This window comes from Mirounga angustirostris, unplaced genomic scaffold (genome assembly GCF_029215605.1).
Source record: "Mirounga angustirostris isolate CCGP_5_RB_7025 unplaced genomic scaffold, mMirAng1.0.hap1 SCAF_7, whole genome shotgun sequence".
NCBI classification, from domain to species: Eukaryota; Metazoa; Chordata; class Mammalia; order Carnivora; family Phocidae; genus Mirounga; species Mirounga angustirostris.
In genome coordinates this window covers 2,949,507-2,968,333 of record NW_026991715.1, presented here as the reverse complement: position 1 = coordinate 2,968,333, position 18,827 = coordinate 2,949,507, and the positions used below count along the sequence as shown (strand labels likewise).

At 41.1% G+C, this 18,827-nt stretch overlaps 1 protein-coding gene across 1 annotated transcript; it reads right to left on the bottom strand.

Moving 5' to 3' along the window:
- Nucleotides 1-16,289: 16,289 nt before the first annotated feature.
- On the bottom strand, nt 16,290-17,219 carry LOC123842254 (olfactory receptor 2G2-like). The gene has a single exon (XM_045871630.2). The coding sequence runs from the start codon at nt 17,217-17,219 to the stop codon at nt 16,290-16,292; it is 930 nt and encodes a 309-aa protein (XP_045727586.2).
- Nucleotides 17,220-18,827: the final 1,608 nt, after the last annotated feature.

The following is an 18,827-nucleotide window of genomic DNA, read 5'->3' as shown; positions in this document are numbered from 1 at the left end:
CTCAACACTCAAAAAACAAATAATACAGTCGAGAAATGGGCAGAAGACATGAACAGATATTTCTCCAAAGAAGACATACAAATGACCAACAGAAACATGAAAAAATGCTCCACATCACTTGCCATCAGGGAAATACAAATCAAATCACAATCAGATACCACCTCACACCAGTCAGAATGGCGAAAAATAACAAGTCAGGGAACAACAAATGCTGGTGAGGATGAAGAGAAAGGGGAAACCTCTTACTCTGTTGGTGGGAATGCAAGCTGGCACAGCCACTCTGGAAAGCAGTATGGAAGTGCCTCAAAAAGTTAAAAATAGAGCTATCCTATGACCAAGTAATAGTACTTCTAGGTATTGTATCTAAAGGATACAAACATAATGAATTGAAGGGGCACTTGAACCTCAATGGTTATAGCAGAAATGTCCACAAACTGGAAAGAGCCCACATGTCCTTCAACAGATGAAAGGATAAAGAAGACCCTCCTACACTGTTAGTGGGAATGCAAGCTGGTGCAGCCACTCTGAAAAACAGTATGGAGGTTCCTCAAAAAGTTGAAAATAGAGCTACCATATGATCCAGCAATTGCACTACTGGGTATTTACCCCAAAGATACAAAAGTAGGGATCCAAAAGGGTACATGCACCCCGATGTTTATAGCAGCAATGTCCACAATAGCCAAACTGTGGAAAGAGCCAAGATGTCCATCGACAGATGAATGGATAAAGAAGATGTGGTGTATATATATACAATGGAATATTATGCAGCCATCAAAAGGAATGAGATCTTGCCATTTGCAATGACGTGGATGGAACTGGAGGGTATTATGTTGAGTGAAATAAGTCAAACAGAGAAAGACATGTATCATATGACCTCACTGATATGAGGAATTCTTAATCTCAGGAAACAAACTGATGGTTGCTGGAGTGGGGGGTGGGCTGGGAGGGATGGGGTGACTGGGTGATAGACACTGGGAAGGGTATGTGCTCTGGTAAGCGCTGTGAATTCTGCAAGACTGTTGAATCTCAGATCTGTACCTCTGAAACAAATAATGCAATATATGTTAAGAAAAAAAAGAAGAAGAAGAAGAAGGTAGCAGGAGGGGAAGAATGAAGGGGAGTAAATCGGAGGGGTAGATGAACCATGAGAGACGATGGACTCTGAAAAACAAACTGAGGGTTCTAGAGGGGAGGGGGGTGGGAGGATGGGTTAGCCTGGTGATGGGTATTGAGGAGGGCACATTCTGCATGGAGCACTGGGTGTTATGCACAATCAATGAATCATGGAACACTACATCTAAAACTAATGATGTAATGTATGGGGATTAACATAAGAATAAAAAATTTTAAAAAAATTAAAAAAAAAAATCTCCCAACAAACAAAAGACCAGGGCCAAATGGCTTCCCAGGGGAATTCTACCACACATTTAAAGAATTAATACCTATTCTTCTGAAACTGTTCCAAAAAAGAGAAATGGTAGGAAAACTTCCAAACTCATTTTATGAGGCCACCATTACCTTGATCCCAAAAGCAGACAAAGGAGATTCTTAAAAAGGAGAATTACAGACCAATATCTTTGATGAACATGGATGCAAAATTTCTCACCAAAATACTATCCAATAGGATCCAACAGTACATTAAAAGGATTATTCACCATGACCAAGTGGGATTTATCCCTGGGCTGCAAGGTTGGTTCAACATCCACAAATCAATCAATGTGATACAATACATTAATCAATAAAGAACAAGAACCGTATGATCCTCTCAATAGATGCAGAAAGTATTTGATAAAGTACAGCATCCTTTCTTGATCAAAACTCTTCAGAATATAGGGATAGAGGGTACATACCTCAATATCATAAAAGCCATCTATGAAAAACCTATAGTGAATACCATTCTCAATGGGGAAAAACTGAGAGCTTTCCCCCTAAGGTCAGGAACGTGGCAGGGATGTCCACTATCACCACTGCTATTCAACATAGTATTGGAAGTCCTAGCCACAGCAATCAGACAACAAAAAGAAATAAAAGGCATCCAAATTGGCAAAGAAGAAGTCAAATTCTCACTGTTTGCAGATGATATGATACTTTATGTGGAATACCCAAAGGACTACACTCCAAAACTTCTAGAACTCATACAGGAATTCAGTCAAGTGGGATATAAAATCAATGCACAGAAATCTGGCATTCCTATACACCAACAACAAGACGGAAGAAAGAGAAATTAAGGAGTCCATCCCATTTTCAATTGCACCCAAAACCATAAGATACCTAGGAATAAATGTAACCAAAGAGGCAAAGGATCTGTACTCAGAAAACTATAAAATACTCATGAAAGAAATTGAGGAATCATTTCCAAAGAAATGGAAAAACGTTCCATGCTCATGGACTGGAAGAACAAATATTGTGAAGATGTCAATGCTACCTAGAGCAATCTACCCATTTAATGCAATCCCTATCAGAATACCATCCACTTTTTTCAAAGAAATGGAACGAATAATCCTAAAATTTGTATGGAACCAGAAAAGACCCCGAATAGCCAGACAATGTTGAAAAAGAAAAGGAAAGCTGGCAGCATCAAAATTCCGGACTTCAAGCTCTATTACAAAGCTGTCATCCTCAAGACAGTATGGTACTGGCACAAAAACAGGCACATAGATCAATGGAACAGAATAAAGAGCCCAGAAATGGACCCTCAACTCTATGGTCAACTGATCTTCGACAAAGTAGGAAAGAATATCCAATGAAAAAAGACAGTCTCTTCAACAAATGGTGTTGGGAACATTGGACAGCCACATGCAGAAGAATGAAACTGGACCATTTCCTTACACCACACACAAAAATAGACTCAAAATGGGTGAAAGACCTCAATGTGAGACAGGAGTCCATCAAAATCCTAAAGGAGAACACAGGCAGCAACCTCTTCAACTTCAGCTGCAGCAACTTCTTCCTAGAAACATCGCCAAATGCAAGGGAAGCAAGGGCAAAAATGAACTCTTGGGACTTCATCAAGATTAAAAGCTTTTGCAAAGCAAAGGAAACAGTCCACAAAACCAAAAGAGAACTGACAGAATGGGAGAAGATATTTGCAAATGACATATCAGATAAAGGGCTAGTATCCAAAATCTATAAAGAACTTATCAAACTCAACACCCAAAGAACACATGATCCAATCAAGAAATGGGCAGAAGACATGAACAGACATTTTTCCAAAGAAGACATCCAAATGGCCAACAGACACATGAAAAAGTGCTCAACATCTCTTGGCATCAGGGAAATCCAAATCAAAACTTCAATGAGATACCACCTCACACCAGTTAGAATGGCTAAAATTAACAAGTCAGGAAATGACAGATGTTGGCGGGGATGTGGAGAAAGGGGAACCCTCCTACATTGTTTGTGGGAATGCAAGCTGATACAGCCACTCTGGAAAACAGTATGGAGGTTCTTCAAAAAGTTGGAAATAGCGCTACCATATGATCCAGCAATTGCGCTACTGGGTATTTACCATAAAGAAAGAAATGTAGGGATCTGAAGGAGTATGTGCACCCCGATGTTTATAGCAGCAATGTCCACAATAGCCAAACTGTGGAAAGAGCCAAGTAGTCCATCGACAGATGAATGGGTAAAGAAGATGTGGTGTATATATATACAATGGAATATTATGCAGCCATCAAAAGGAATGAGATCTTGCCATTTGCAATGACGTGGATGGAACTGGAGGGTGTTATGCTGAGTGAAATAAGTCAATCAGAGAAAGACATGTATCATATGTCCTGAGTGATATGAAGAATTCTTAATCTCAGGAAACAAACTGAGGGTTGCTGGAATGGTGGGGGTTGGGAGGGATGGTGTGGCTGGGTGGTAGACATTGGGGAGGGTATGTGCTATGGTGTGCGCTGTGAATTGTGCAAGACTGTTGAATCACAGATCTGTACCTCTGAAACAAATAATACATTATATGTTAAAAAAAAAAGAAGAAGAAGAAGAAGATATGAGGGGAAGATTGAAGGGGGGAAATCGGAGGGGGAGATGAACTATGAGAGACTGGACTCTGAAAAACAAACTGAGGGTTCTAGAGGGGAATGGGGTGGGAGGATAGGTTAGCCTGGCGATGGGTATTAAAGAGGGCATATTCTGCATGGAGACGGTGTTATATGCAAATAATGAATCATGGAACACTACATCAAAAACTAATGATGTAATATATGGTGATTAACATAGCATAATAAAAAAAAAAAAAGAAAAATGCCAGAAAATAAAACCTAGTAAAAACAAAGATAATATTTTACATAGCATAAAAAACAAAAGTAATCATAAATATTAATATAATAACCTCCAAAAAGTATAAAAAATAGCATATTAAAAATGACACAAAATTAACAAGATAATTTTTAAAATAATTCAGCAACAGCTTAATAATTTAATAATTTTCATATAAAACAACAAATTAAGAGGTTATATTGTAAACAGTTTGTATGTTTTGTCACAAAACTGTAAAACACCTGCTTTACAAAATACTATCACTGTTTTCTTAATTAAAGCAGAAAATATCTGTAAACAAAGACAAATTTCCTTAAATATACAGTGTTACAATGGAAACTATGAGATTGTCTATTTGGGAACTGAATAAATCATGCTAATCATTGCCTGTTTTACCAAAATCCAAAGGAGTTTCTTTCAGAGTTCAACCAGACTTCCTTCCAGTCCCCCCAGATGTTGACCCCGTCCCCTTATGCTCTGTTTCTCCTTTCTGTGCAAACTAGTCTTCCTTGTCGCTCAACACACACTATAGCCTGGCCCCTAAACTATCGTATAAAGCTGAATTTTGCATTTGGCAACAGAAAAGACCTTTTAACATGAGCACTTTTAGTCCCTTTGTCCAGACCCTATCCACAGTGACATGCAGCATCCCATGGGACAGGGTTCTCTACACATTTGCAGATAATGCTTTCTGTGTCCCCATAGTCAACCACCACCTTTAAAGACCACTGATAGTGCCAATCTCAGAACATGAAATAATCCTAATCAATGCTATTTGGGGTATACCTCCAGCCTATCTACCTCAGAGTATAGCAAACTTGTGGGTGTTTCCATATCACACAGTGTCCAGCCTGATAATCATATGAGCATTGATAAAGCCCCTGCCCTGTCTTGTGCTGGATGCCCCCACAGCTACTCACCCCCACTTGGAGCTTGTTCCTCCCTTGAGAACCTGTTCACAGGATTCCAGCTCTAGAGTCACTCTCTCAGTCTGTTATTCTAGGTTGACCCTATCAGAAATACTACACGGATCACCAAATGCTGTGAACTCCTACATCATGTCTTCTTCTCTAAGTGAAATTATTTTCACTTTGAGAATGTGTGCCATCCATTATTTCACTGTGTGATTGTAGAGCATGAGTTGAAAGTACTGTTATAGTGATGAACCCACATATTATTAATCTCCTCTAAGTACTTTCCAGTATACAAATGTTGCTATGAACCATTTAGCCTGCTACTCTATTCTGGTAGACTTTTTTCCTTTCTAAGATCCAACAACAAAACACAAAAACAGGAACTTATTTTTAAACATACTAAAAACAAATTTCTCATCCTAATAGAATAACCCTACACCAAAAGACACAAATATTGTCAGCTAACTAGATGTACCTTTTAATAACAAGAAAAGTTGCACTCAAAAGCAATATTTAAAACTGAGTTCAGAGGCACCTGGGTGGCTCGGTTGGTTAAGCAACCAGCTCTTGGTCTGGGCTCAGGTTGTGTTCTTGGGGTCATGGGACTGCCCCAGCATCAGGCTCTGCACTCAGCAGGCAGTCTGCTTCTCTCTCTCTGCCCCTCCCCCTGCTCACTCAAAAATAAATATAAATAAATAAATAAAATCTTTTTAAAAAATGAGTTCAAATGCTCTCTCAAAAATGAGATTATGAGTTGTGCCATGAAAGGAGGGAGCATGCTGATGTAAAATACAAGCATCTTCATTGTCTATAGAATCAAATGTAGCCCCAGAGCAGGTCAGCAAACTGCGGCTGCAAATAGACAAAGGAGCAAAGAGGGTGGTAAGCGGGCATGTGTGTCATATGTTAACCTCCTTCTGGACCTGAATTTTTGAGAATTTATTTGTAATCATAATTAAGATCAATTCGTTGAGCGAATAATGTATATCCTCACTTAATTCCCTTAATTCAGTGAGATTGTCTCCATACCCTGGTAAGATGTTTCACAAATGTGTATCACATGCAAAAATATTTGGGTAGGATAATTTTTTTTTCAGTTTGAAGAATATAGAAAGCTCAGGAAAGAACAATTTAAACCCAGTCTTTGCTGTCTTTGAGCAGAAGGGATATTGGATATTAAAAAGAGAGAGAATGAAATAAAAATAATTTTATGAGAATTTCCTGTTTGGTTTTGCATAGTCAAAGACAACATGAAAAGACTACCCTGAAATTCACAGACCTCACGATTCTGAGTTACTTTAATTTCATAGTTTGATCTACGTGCAATAAAACATACAACCTGACCATCAATGTAAAAGTACCTATTTCAGGCGAAGGACATTCATTCTGGACTCAGGAGTTACTTTCTTGTCTGCAGTATCTTCAGCTGCCTGTGTCTTGAGAGGAAATAAAAAGGTGTCCCCAGGTTAAGGTCTCAGAAAGGACCAGCTAGGAACTACATGTAGGGTTCTGAGAAAAAGAGGCATCTGGTTGTTGTAGACTCCAGTCACTGACTGAGACCTAAACCAGAGAGCAGTATGCCCAGAGAGATGATACATAATCTTTCTCCGCTGCATGGAAAGTTATGCAAAGATGTTGAAGCCATCATCGAGAGTTGGGACCACAGGTGAAGTTTGACCCTCAGTTATGCTTGCAAAGTAACACAATGGCTAGAACGCTACTCTCTGGGGCCTGAATCTCTCTGCAACCGTTCCAAAAGTGGTTGCCTCCTGGTCCACGCAGTTTGTGGTACAACATGGAAGTGTTCAGTCCAAGTAAGGTAAAAAATTAAATGGTTTCTAGATTAGATGTCAGGACTTGCTTGGGAACATGTCAGAAGATGAGCTAACCTCAAGGACTACACTTCTAAGAAAAAGTACTTGGAAGTTAGAAACCCCAGTGACTTACCTCTGCGATGAGGAAATGGCTTAAGCTAGGAAAGAGGGGAAAAAAAGGTCCTGTTGATGTGGCCTAATCACATCCCCAGAAGGGTAAGAGAATTACCATCTTCCCTCCATGGAAAACGTGTAGCTCATTAAAATGTCCATAGGAGAGGATGCTGGGACGTGGTCATGCTCAAGAGCCCTGCAGTCCTAATTTTCCCCTATCACGTAAGGATTCACTAAGTAAGACATCAGGAGCTTACCCTGACACTTTCCAAAACATTACCAATTAAATTCATCCTGATTATCCCATCGTAATTCAGTAGGTGGTAGAAAAATGCTAGCTTTCAGTAATCACACAGAGTTCAGAGAAATTACAGTAATTCAGGGAAATAACCTTAAGAGTAAATCCCTTGAGTAATTGGCTCACAATATCATGGTGTCTATGGACTGAGTTCCAGTAGGACACCAAGTGCCAGACATTATTGCACTGTGCTATTCTCACTATAGTAAACTGTCCCTTTACATTTTTGAGCAGAAAAATTAATACTTCTTATTTATCTTTTCTACCCTTAAAACACTTTATTTGTCCTATAGAAGTAAAAATAAATTGTTGATTTATTGTTATTCAAAATAGGATAGTTCACATTTTTCCTTGGTTATCTAAGTCTCTGATCATGCTTACCAACAATTCCCAAACTGTGCCTAAGAAATCTATTTTCATTTCTCATATGTTTTACTAGATCATTAAGCCCTGTTTATTTGGAGTTCAGAGATGTCTGTGCATTCCTCAGCACAAAGGAAAACAGTCTATTTCCAACCATCTCTTGTTATATCTTATATATCCTCTGACTCCTCTAATAATTTTAAAGAAAATGGCCTCTCTGTCATCTAAAATGGATTGTAGCATTTGAAGACTGTTTGGCTTCTGTTACAAGCTGTCAGCCTCTTTAAGATTGACCCATGTATTTTTTTCCTTTCTTATATACATATTAACTTATTTGTAATTTAACAAATAAAAATGTAAACTCTTTCCTCCTTCTTCAAGTTGATGTACCACTGTTTCTTTATTTTATTTATTTATTTTTTAAATTTTATTACGTTATGTTAGTCACCATACATCATTAGTTTTTGATGTAGTGATCCACGATCCATTGTTTTCGTATAACACCCAGTGCTCCATGCAGTACGTGCCCTCCTTAATACCCATCACCCGGCTAACCAATCCCCTCACCCCCCTCCCCTCTAAAACCCTCACTTTGTTTCTCAGAGTCCATAGTCTCTCATGGTTCATCTCTCCCTCTGATTTCTCCCCCTTCATTTTTCCCTTCCTTCTCCTAATGTCCTCCATGCTATTCCTTATGTTCCACAAATAAGTGAAACCATATGATAATTGACTTTCTCTGATGGACTTAATTCACTTACCATAATCTCCTCTAGTCCCATCCATGTTGATGTAAAAGTTGGGTATTCATCTTTTCTGATGGCTGAGTAATATTCCATTGTATATATGGACCACATCTTCTTTATCCATTCATCTGTTGAAGGGCATCTTGGCTCTTTCCACAGTGTGGCTATTGCAGACGTTGCTGCTATGAACACTGGGGTGCATATGGCCCTTCTTTTCACTACATCTGTGTCTTTGGGGTAAATACCCAGTAATGCAATTGCTGGGTCATAGGATCATAGGGTAGCTCTAATTTAAAATTTTTGAGGAACCTCCACACTGTTTTCCAAAGTGGCTGTACCAACTTGCATTCCCACAAACAGTGTAAAAGGGTTCCCCTTTCTCCACAACTTCTCCAACATTTGTTGTTTCTAGCCCTGTCCATTTTTGCCATTCTAACTGGTGTAAGGTGGTATCTCAATGTGGTTTTGATTTGGATTTCCCTGATGGCTAATGATGATGAACATTTTTTCATGTGTCTATTGGCCATTTGTATGTCTTCTTCAGAGAAGTGTCTGTTCATCTCTTCTGCCCACTTTTTGACTTGATTATTTGTTTTTTGGGTGTTGAGTTTGAGAAGTACTTAATAGATTTTGGATACCAGCCCTTTATCTGTAGAGTCATTTGCAAATATCTTCTCCCATTCTGTGGGTTGCCTCTTTGTTTTGTTGACTGTTTCCTTTGCTGTGCAGAAGCTTTTTATCTGGATGAAGTCCCAAAAGTTCATTTTTGCTTTTGTTTCACTAGCTTTTGGAGATGTATCTTGAAAGAAGTTGCTGTGGGCGATGTCAAAGAGGTTACTGCCTATGTTCTCCTCTAGGATTTGGATGGACTCCTGTCTCACATTGAGGTCTTTCATCCACTTTGAGTTTATCTTCGTAAATGGTGTTAGAGAATGATCGAGTTTCATTCTTCTGCATGTGGCTGTCCAATTTTCCCAGCACCATTTATTGAAGAGACTGTCTTTTTCCATTGCATGTTTTTTCCTGCTTTGTCAAAGATTATTTGACCATAGAGTTGAAGGTCCATATCTGGGTTCTCCATTCTGTTACTTTGGTCAAGTTTCATTCTTCTGCAATTTTCCCAGCACCATTTTTTAAAGAGACTATTTTTTTCCATTGTATATTTTTTCCTGCTTTGTGGAAGATTATTGGACCATAGAGTTGAGGGTCTATATCTAGGCTCTCTATTCTGTTACTTTGGTCTGTATGTCTGTTTTTGTGTCAGTACCATGCTGTCTTGGTGATCACAGCTTTGTCATATAGCTTGAAATTGGACAATGTGATGCCCCCAGCTTTTTCTTTTTCAACATTCTCTTGGAGATTCGTGGTGTTTCCTGATTCCATACAAATTTTAGGATTGTTTGTTCCAGCACTTTGAAAAATGTCATTAGAATTTTGATCGGGATGGCATTGAAGGTATCGTTTCCTCTGGGTAGCATAGACATTTTAACAATGTTTATTCTTCTGATCCATGAGCATGGAATTTTTTCCATCTTTTTGTGTCTTCTTCAATTTCTTTCATGAGTGTTTTGTAGTTCTTAGAGTATAGATCTTTTACCTCTTTGGTTAGGTTTGTTCCGAGGTATCTTATGATTTTTGGTGCTATTGTAAATGGAATCATTTCTTTAATTTCTCTTTCTACAGTTGCGTTGTTAGTGTATAAGAAAGCAACTGATTTCTGTGCATTGATTTTGTATCCTGCCACATTAGTGAATTGCTGGATGAGTTCTAGTAATTTGGAGATGGAGTCTTTTGGGTTTTCCTCATAAAATATCATGTCGTCTGCGAAAAGAGAGAGTTTGACTTCTTCTTTGCCAATTTGAGTACCTTGTATTTCTTTTTGTTGTCTGATTGCTGTTGCTAGGACTTCTAGTACTATGTTGAACAACAGTGGTGAGAGTGGGCACCCTTGACGTGTTCCTGATCTTAAGGGAAATGCTCTCAGCTTTTCCCCATTGAGGATGATATTCGCTGTGGGTTTTTAATAGATGGATTTTATGAGCTTGAGGGATGTTCCCTCTATCCCTATACTCTGGAGAGTTTTAATCAGGAAAGGATGTTGTATTTTGACAAATGCTTTTTCTGCATCAATTGAGAGGACCATATGGCTCTTCTCCCTCCTCTTATTAATGTGTTCTATCACACTGATTGATTTGCGACTGTTGAACCACCCTTGCATCCCGGGGATAAATCCCACTTGGTCGTGGTGGATGATCCTTTTAATGTATTGCTGGATCCTATTAGCTAGGATTTTGTTGAGGATTTTGGAATCCATATTCATCAGGGATATCAGTCTGAAATTCTCCTTTTTGATGGGGTCTTTGCCTGGCTTGGGGATTAAGGTAATGCTGGCCTCATAGAATGAGTTTGGACGTTTTCCTTCTGTTTCTATTTTTTGAAACAGCTTCAGTAGAATAGGTATTATTTCTTCTTTGAATGTTTGGAAGAATTCCCCAGGGAATCCATCAGGCCCTGGACTCTTGTTTTTGGGGAGGTTTTGGATCACTGCTTCAATCTTGTTACTGGTTATTGGCCTATTCAGGTTGTCAATTTCTTCCTGTTTCGGTCTTGGCAGCTTATAGGTTTCCAGGAAGGCCTCCATTTCATGCAGATTGCTCAGTTTATTGGCATATAGTTGTTGATAATAATTTCTAATAATTGTTTCTATTTCCTTGGTGTTAGTGGTGATCTCTCCCCTTTCATTAATAATTTTATTAATTTGGGTGCTTTCTCTCCTCTTTGGATAAGTCTGGCCAGTGGTTTATTGATCTTATTAATTATTTCAGAGAACCAACTTCTAGTTTCATTGATCTGATCTACTGTGTTTCTGGTTTCTAATTCATTGATTTCTGCTCTAATTTTAATTATTTCTCTTCTAATGCGTGGCTTAGGCATCGTTTGTTGCTTTTTCTCTAGTTCTTTAAGGTGTAGAGGTAGTTGGTGAATTCGGGATTTTTCTATTTTTTTGAGTGAGGCTTGGATGGCTATGTATTTCCCCCTTAGGACCGCCTTTGCAGTATCCCATAGGTTTTGGACTGATGTGTATTTGTTCTCATTGATTTCCATGAATTGTTTAAGTTCTTCTTTGATTTCCTGGTTGACCCAAACATTCTTGAGCAGAGTGGTCTTTAGCTTCCAAGTGTTTGAATTTCTGCCAAATTTTTTCTTGTGATTGAGTTCCAGTTTTAAAGCATTGTGGTCTGAGAATATGCAGGGAATAATCTCAATCTTTTCATATCGGTTGAGACCTGATTTGTGACCCAGTATATTCTGGAGAAAGTTCCATGTGCGCTCAAGAAGAATGAGTATTCTGTTGTTTTAGGGTGGAATGTTCTGTAAATATCTATGAGGTCCACCTGGTCCAATGTATCATTCAAAGCTCTTGTTTCCTTGTTGATTTTCTGCTTAGATGATCTGTCCATTGCTGAGAGTGGAGTATTGAGGTCTCCTACATTTAACGTATTATTATCAGTATGACTCTTTATTTTGGTTAACAGTTGGCTTATGTAGATGGCTGCTCCCATGTTGGGGGCATAGGTATTTACAAGTGTTAGATCTTCTTGTTGGATAGACCCTTTAAGAATGATATAGTGTCCTTCTGTGTCTCTTATTACAGACTTTAGTTTAAAATCTAATTTGTCTGATATAAGAATTGCTACCCCAGCTTTCTTTTGAGGTCCGCTGGCATGGAAGATGGATCTCCATCCTTTTACTTTCAGTCTGGATATCTCTTTAGGTTCAAAATGAGTCTCTTGTAGATAGTATATGGATGGGTCCTGTCTTTTCATCCAATCTGCAACCCTGTGCCGTTTTATGGGAGCGTTTAGGCCATTCACATTGAGAGTGATTATTGAAAGATATGAATTAATTGTCATCATATTGCCTGTGAAGATGTTGTTTTTATAGATTGTCCCTGTAAATTTCTGTTGTAGATCACTCTTGGGGTTTTTCTCCTTTTATAGAACCCCGCTTAATATTTCTTGCAGGGCTGGCTTAGTGGTCACATATTCTTTCAACTTCTACTGGTCGTGGAAGCTCTGCATCTCTCCATCCATTCTAAATGAAAGCCTTGCCAGATAAAGTATTCTTGGCTGCATGTTCTTCTCCTTTAGTACCCTGAATATATCTTGCCAGGCCTTTCTGGCTTGCCAGGTCTCTGTGGATAGGTCTGACGTTATTCTGATGTTCCTCCCTCTGTACAGAAGGAATCTCATCCCCCTAACTGCCCTTTAGATGGTTTCCTCGGTTCTAAGATTTGCAAGTTTTACTATTACATGCTGGGGTGTTGGCCTGTTTTCCTTGATCTTAGGAGGGGTCCTCTTTGCCTCTAGGACTCGAATGTTTGTTTCAGTCCCCAGATTAGGGAAGTTCTCAGCTGCGATTTGCTCAAATATATCTTCTAGCCCTCTCTCTCTCTCCACTCCCTCGGGGATTCCAATTATTCTGACATTGGAACGCCTCATGTTGTCACTTATTTCTCTGATTCTATTTTCATGGATTCTGAGTTGTTTTTCCCTGGCCTCCTCTTTTCCCTTTTTATCTATTATACTGTCTTCCAGATCGCTTATTCTCTCTTCTGTCTCAGTTACCCTAGCTGTTAGATTATCTAGATTGGATTGGATCTCATTGATAGCATTTTTAAGTTCTGCCAATTCACCTTTTACTTCTGCCCTTAGGGACTGTATGTTGCCATTAATTGATTTCTCCATTCTAGCCATTGTCTTCACAATTGCTAGCCTGAATTCCATCTCTGACATCTTGGTTATATCTGCATCCATTTGTAAATCTGCAGCATAAGTCATAATCTCTGAGTCTTTTCTATTTTGGGGGCTCCTCCTCCTAGTCATTCTGTTGATGGGTGTTTGAGGGAATGTATAGAGTCCAAGTTATTGACCAGAACCCAAGCAAGATGCACCTGTTTTCTTGGGACCTTAGGGTTGCTGGCCTCTTGTTTTCCCAATCTGTGTTCTGGGGGAGGGGCCTGCCGGGCTGTTACTCAGGCAACCCTGTTTGGGAGGAGTTGCCCTGTGCCCCTGTGGCAGGGGATGGGCTCAGTGGGAATCAGTCTTTGGGGCTTTTGTTCTCTGGTGCCTTTCCCTGGGGGCTTTCTGCGTCTCTTCTGTGAGTCAGAGCAGAAGAGACTGTGTCCAACCCTCTGCCTCAGAGCAGAGAGACCTCAGTCTGTTCTTCAGTGAGCTCTCCAGGCTACACCATCTCCGTTTCTGTCCGTGCTGCTATAAACTGCAGCGTCCTGGGTTGTGTGCCCCTCTGCAGCACTCCCAGTCCTGCTTCCAGGTTGGGGCATGTCTCTGCCCTTTGTGCTTCTAAAACCGCCAGCCGCTCCCAGTTCGTGCTTGCCCGCGTGACTCCAGCGCTTGGGGTTCTGTCCCGGGGAACAGAACAAGAACAAGCAGTTCTTGTGTGCGCGACTCCGCCACTCGGGGATTCCACCCCAGGGATTGCAGTTCACCGTCGGGACCCCAGCGCACCGGGTTTCCATCTCGGAGGTTGCAGTTTGCATGCGTGTGACCATCGCTCCGGGTTTCTGTCCGGGTGGCTGCGGTTCACGTGTGCGTGACCCCGCAGGTCTGGTTTTCCACCCCAGCGGCTGCCCTAAAGTCCTTTCCTGACACTACCGGTCTGCGAGTCTGTGCCCCCTCTGCAGCGCGTGAGGCTGTCACTCACCGGCGGTATAGGGTCCCCATGGCCAGGCACCCTCCCGCTGCCGTTTATCCTCTGATATCTGCCCGCAGAATCACGGCTCTCCACTTCGTACCTCAAAACCAACTGCCTGCAATATTCTGTTTGTAGAGATCCAGATCTTCTTACATCTCAGGCTGGTTCCGTGGGTGCTCAGAGTGGTCTGGTAGATATCCAGCTCAATTCCGGGGACCAGTTGAAATAGGGTCCCCTACTCCTCCACCATCTTTCCCCCCTCCCTCCGATGTACCACTGTTTAGATAAAGTTGCTTTGCAACCATATCAATTTAGAATAAAAAATCCAAATAAAATAAAAACACATAGCCACTAAGCTTATAACTTGATTGAGATAGATTTGATTTTACAATCAGCTTTCTGAAAGTGACTTACTCGCCCAATATTGACTTATTTTGTTAGATAAGAGATACTATCACATAGTAAAAATCTACCAATTAACGGAATTGGACCACCAGCATATAAACTCTATAAAGGCATAGGTACTGTTCTCTTCACATCTGTGCCCACAATACCTCACTAATTGTTGGACAAATAAATGTATTTCTTAAAGCAGATAAGACAAGCATAAGTTCTGTGGTACCCTAAAAATTGGTGCACCTATTAATGTAAGATAGTGGGTATGATGGAAGAGGTGATCAATTAATTAAATAAATATCTCTCCATCTCGTAAGGAAGCCATCTCAGTAGTACACAGGTAACAGGAAATTAAGATGGAAAGAATTGGGTAAACCAGAGAGATAATTAAAAATCCACAGAATTGTGTATAGGTTATATACAGTTGGTGAAAGAAAGGGCGGGATTTAGGATGATGCATGCTCCATTTTGTGATATTGAGAATAGTGAGAAAGAGCCAAAGGCCGGGAGCTTTTGATTTAGTTGTGATGTGCTCATTTTGAAGCTGTTTAATATGCCCAGATGAAGTAAAATACATACCTGAACATGAGAATATGGATAGAAACTGTCTTTGTTGAAATACAATTCTGGGAGTCACCTGCAAATATATTCTGTTTTAAATTGTGATTAAGTCGGGGCGCCTGGGTGGCTCAGTTGGTTAAGCAACTGCCTTCGGCTCAGGTCATGATCCTGAAGACCCAGGATCGAGTCCCGCATCTGGCTCCCTGCTCGGCGAGGAGTCTGCTTCTCCCTCTGACCCTCCTCCCTCTCATGCTCTCTGTCTCTCACTCTCTCTCTCTCAAATAAATAAATAAAATCTTTAAAAAATAAATAAATAAATAAATAAATAATAAATAAATAAATTGTGATTAAGTCAAAACATAGTTATATGAAAACAATGAAGCGTGGATCACTGCATCAAAAATTAATGATGTATTGTATGGTGACTAACATAACAGTAATATAAAATTTAAAAAACAACAACAACAACATAGCTGCCATTCTCAAAAACCTACTAAGGAGAGAAATACAAAAAGTCAGAAACTTTAAAAAAATAATAATAATAATAAATAAAAAGTCAGAAACTTGCCAAGCAGGGGGAGAGTGCAGCAATAGAGATGAGCTCAGTGTGTGATGGAGACTTGACCACAACCTCAGGGTCCAGTAATCCATGGTCTGTTGAAAGAGCAATGCCACTGAAGTTTAGGATTTCCTCTTTCTCTTTTGAGCAAATGGTCAAAAGACCTTGATCTCTGCAAAATAATTATAACAATACCCATCTAGCATACAGTTGTGGCTATTAAATAAAATAAACTTTATGAATAAACCTTTTTAAAAGTCAAATGCTTAAGACAGTGATCTAATTTTAATTTCAGTTGTTCACTATTATACATTCCAGTTCATAGATGGTATGCAAATTGTTCAGGTCACACAGCTATTATGTAGTGAAATGAGCCTTCAAACTCAGGTTTGTCCAACTCAAAAATTCAAGCACTACTGAATTTTTTTTCTACCAAAACCCACTATAGGTTTATGAACATAACCAAATAATTTGAGTCATCATCCATTAAATTAATCAGTCATAATAACGGCCTCCTAAAAAAATTCTTGATAATCATGTTTCACTAAGTCATAAAGTTCTTCCAAGAATTTTTTTCAGTGCCTCCTTCACTTCCTTATTTCTCAGGGTATAGATGAGGGGGTTGAGTATGGGGGTCACCACGGTGTAAAAGAGGGAAACGAATTTTCCCTGGTCCTTGGACCTACTCTTGGCTGGCTGCAGATATATGAAGATGATGGTTCCATAGAAGATTATGACAACCATCAGGTGGGAGGAGCAGGTCCCAAATGCTTTGTGCCGTCCAATGGCTGACTTGATCTTCAGAACTGCTAGGGCAATGTGCCAATAGGAGATCAGGATGAGTGATAAAGGCACCACCAGGAATAAAACACTAGCCACAAAGAGCTCTGCCTGGTTGAAAGTGGGGTCCACACAAGCCAACTTGATGAGCACAGGGACCTCACAGAAAAAATGATCCACTTGGCGATGGCCACAGAAAGGCAGCTGCAGGGTGAGAGTGGACTGTATGAGGGTGGTGGCCACCCCACTGAGCCATGCCACAGATGCCAGGATATGACAGAGTCCAGGGCGCATGGCAAAGGCATAATGTAGGGGACGGCAGATGGCGATGTAATGATCATAGGACATCACAGCCAGGAGGACACACTCTGTGGATCCCAGGGCAAGAGAAACATAGAGCTGAACCACACAGCCACCGTATGTGATGGACTTATCTGAACCACCCAGGTTGACTAGAAGCTGAGGAGTAATGCTGCTGGTGAAACAGAGGTCCAGGAAGGAGAGATGGGAGAGAAAAAAGTACATGGGAGTGTGCAGTTTAGAGTCCACGAGGGATACTAGGATGATAGTGGCATTGCCTAGGAGTGTCATCATGTACAGAAACAAGATTACCCCAAAGAGAACAAGCTCTAACTGAGGCCAGTCAGAGAAGCCTACCAAAATGAACCCAGGGAGTGTGCTATCATTAGTCCACCGCATTACTCTCTGATTATTAACTGCTGAGTGATAAGGTCATATTAAACAGAAACTGCAGGGATTTTATGTAAATTCCTTTACAATTAAGATCTAAGTGTTGAAAAATAAGACTTCAGATGTAGGTAAAGATAAAGAGAATATTGAGTGCGATGTCATTGATTGTCCCATGAAGTGGCATACCTGGTGTGTTGATCATAGGTTTTCCATCTATTTTGAGGACAAAACAAAAGTCAAAATGCTTCAAAGATAAAGTTTTCCCACTGTTTCATAACTATCTTTTTTTTCAATATAAAGGTAATGGAATTGTGTAGGAAATATGGGAATTGCAAACACCATACTGCATTCTCAGAATCGATCAAATGGATGGATATATTAGGTAGGAACATGAGGAAATATTCCAGAATGTACAAGATATCACCTGGGTAAGCAGTGTGTTATGAGAATGCTGAGTAGGGAGAGGAGTCTATAGAGGGAAGGTTGAGATTAAGTTCAAGTGCTAGATTACATCTTGCTCTTAAAAAATGAGAAGGAGAGGGGCGGAGCAAGATGGCGGAGGAGTAGGAGACCTGGATTTCGTCTCCTCTCAGGAATTCAGCTGGATAGGGATCAAACCATTCTGAACACCTACAAACTCAACAGGAGATCAAAGAAAAGAAGAGCAACAACTCTCTCATCAGAAAAGCGACCACTTTCTGGAAGGTAGGACGTGCGGAGAAGTGAATCCGAGGCGATATTCAGGAGGATAGACGGCGGGGGAGGGGCCTCCGTCTGCCGCTTCTGGCAAGTGATAGAACCGGGGAGCACAAAATCGGAACTTTTACAAGTCTGCTCCGCCGAGGGACGTCACTCCGGTGGCTAAGCAGGGGGTGGAACCCTCTGGGACAGTGTGGTCTCAGGACCCTCGGGGTCACAGAAAGACCGGGGCTGCCTGAGTGTGGCAGAGCTCCCAGGCAATGGAGCAGGGAAGCCGGCTGCAGAGGCGGAGCCCAGGCGCGGGCTCTCAGCTCGGGGTTGCCATAAACCGTGATCCGCGGCATAGTCGGGCCCCTGCTCCTCCAGCAGGGACCCAACAAGCTGCAGATCCGGGGAGACTCACCTTCCTCCCCCAGGAGGAGCCGCGCGGGAGCGCACCGCAGGGATCTGCTGGGTTTAGAGACTCCACCAGGGGTCGGGTGCCAGAGATAGAGGCGCGCGGTCGCAGGCCGGGTGAGCACGGAGTGCGGCCGGAGACCAGGGAGACGGGAGTGACTGACGGCTTTTCTCTGGGGGCTCACTGAGGAGCGGGGCCCCGAGTTCTCGGCTCCTCTGGGGCGGAGATTGGGAGGCCGCCATTTTCACTCTCCGCCTCCAAAGCTGTATGGAAAGCTCACAGGGAACAAAAGCCCCGGAGAGCAAACCCAAGCAGATGACTTAGCCGGGAGGGGGCAAGGGCGGGGCAATTCCGCCTCCGGCAGAGACATTTGGAAACCACGGCAACAGGCCCCTCCTCAGAAGATCAGCGAGAACAGCCAGCCAAGACCAAGTTTACCGATCAATGAGAACGGCAGAACTCCAGCGATAGGGGAATAATGCACATAGAATCCGTGGCTTTTTTACCATGATTCTTTAGTC

What these genes read in the sequence shown, in the direction of transcription:
- LOC123842254 (XM_045871630.2), bottom strand. Translation starts at nt 17,219, where the DNA reads ATGCGGTGGACTAATGATAGCACACTCCCTGGGTTCATTTTGGTAGGC.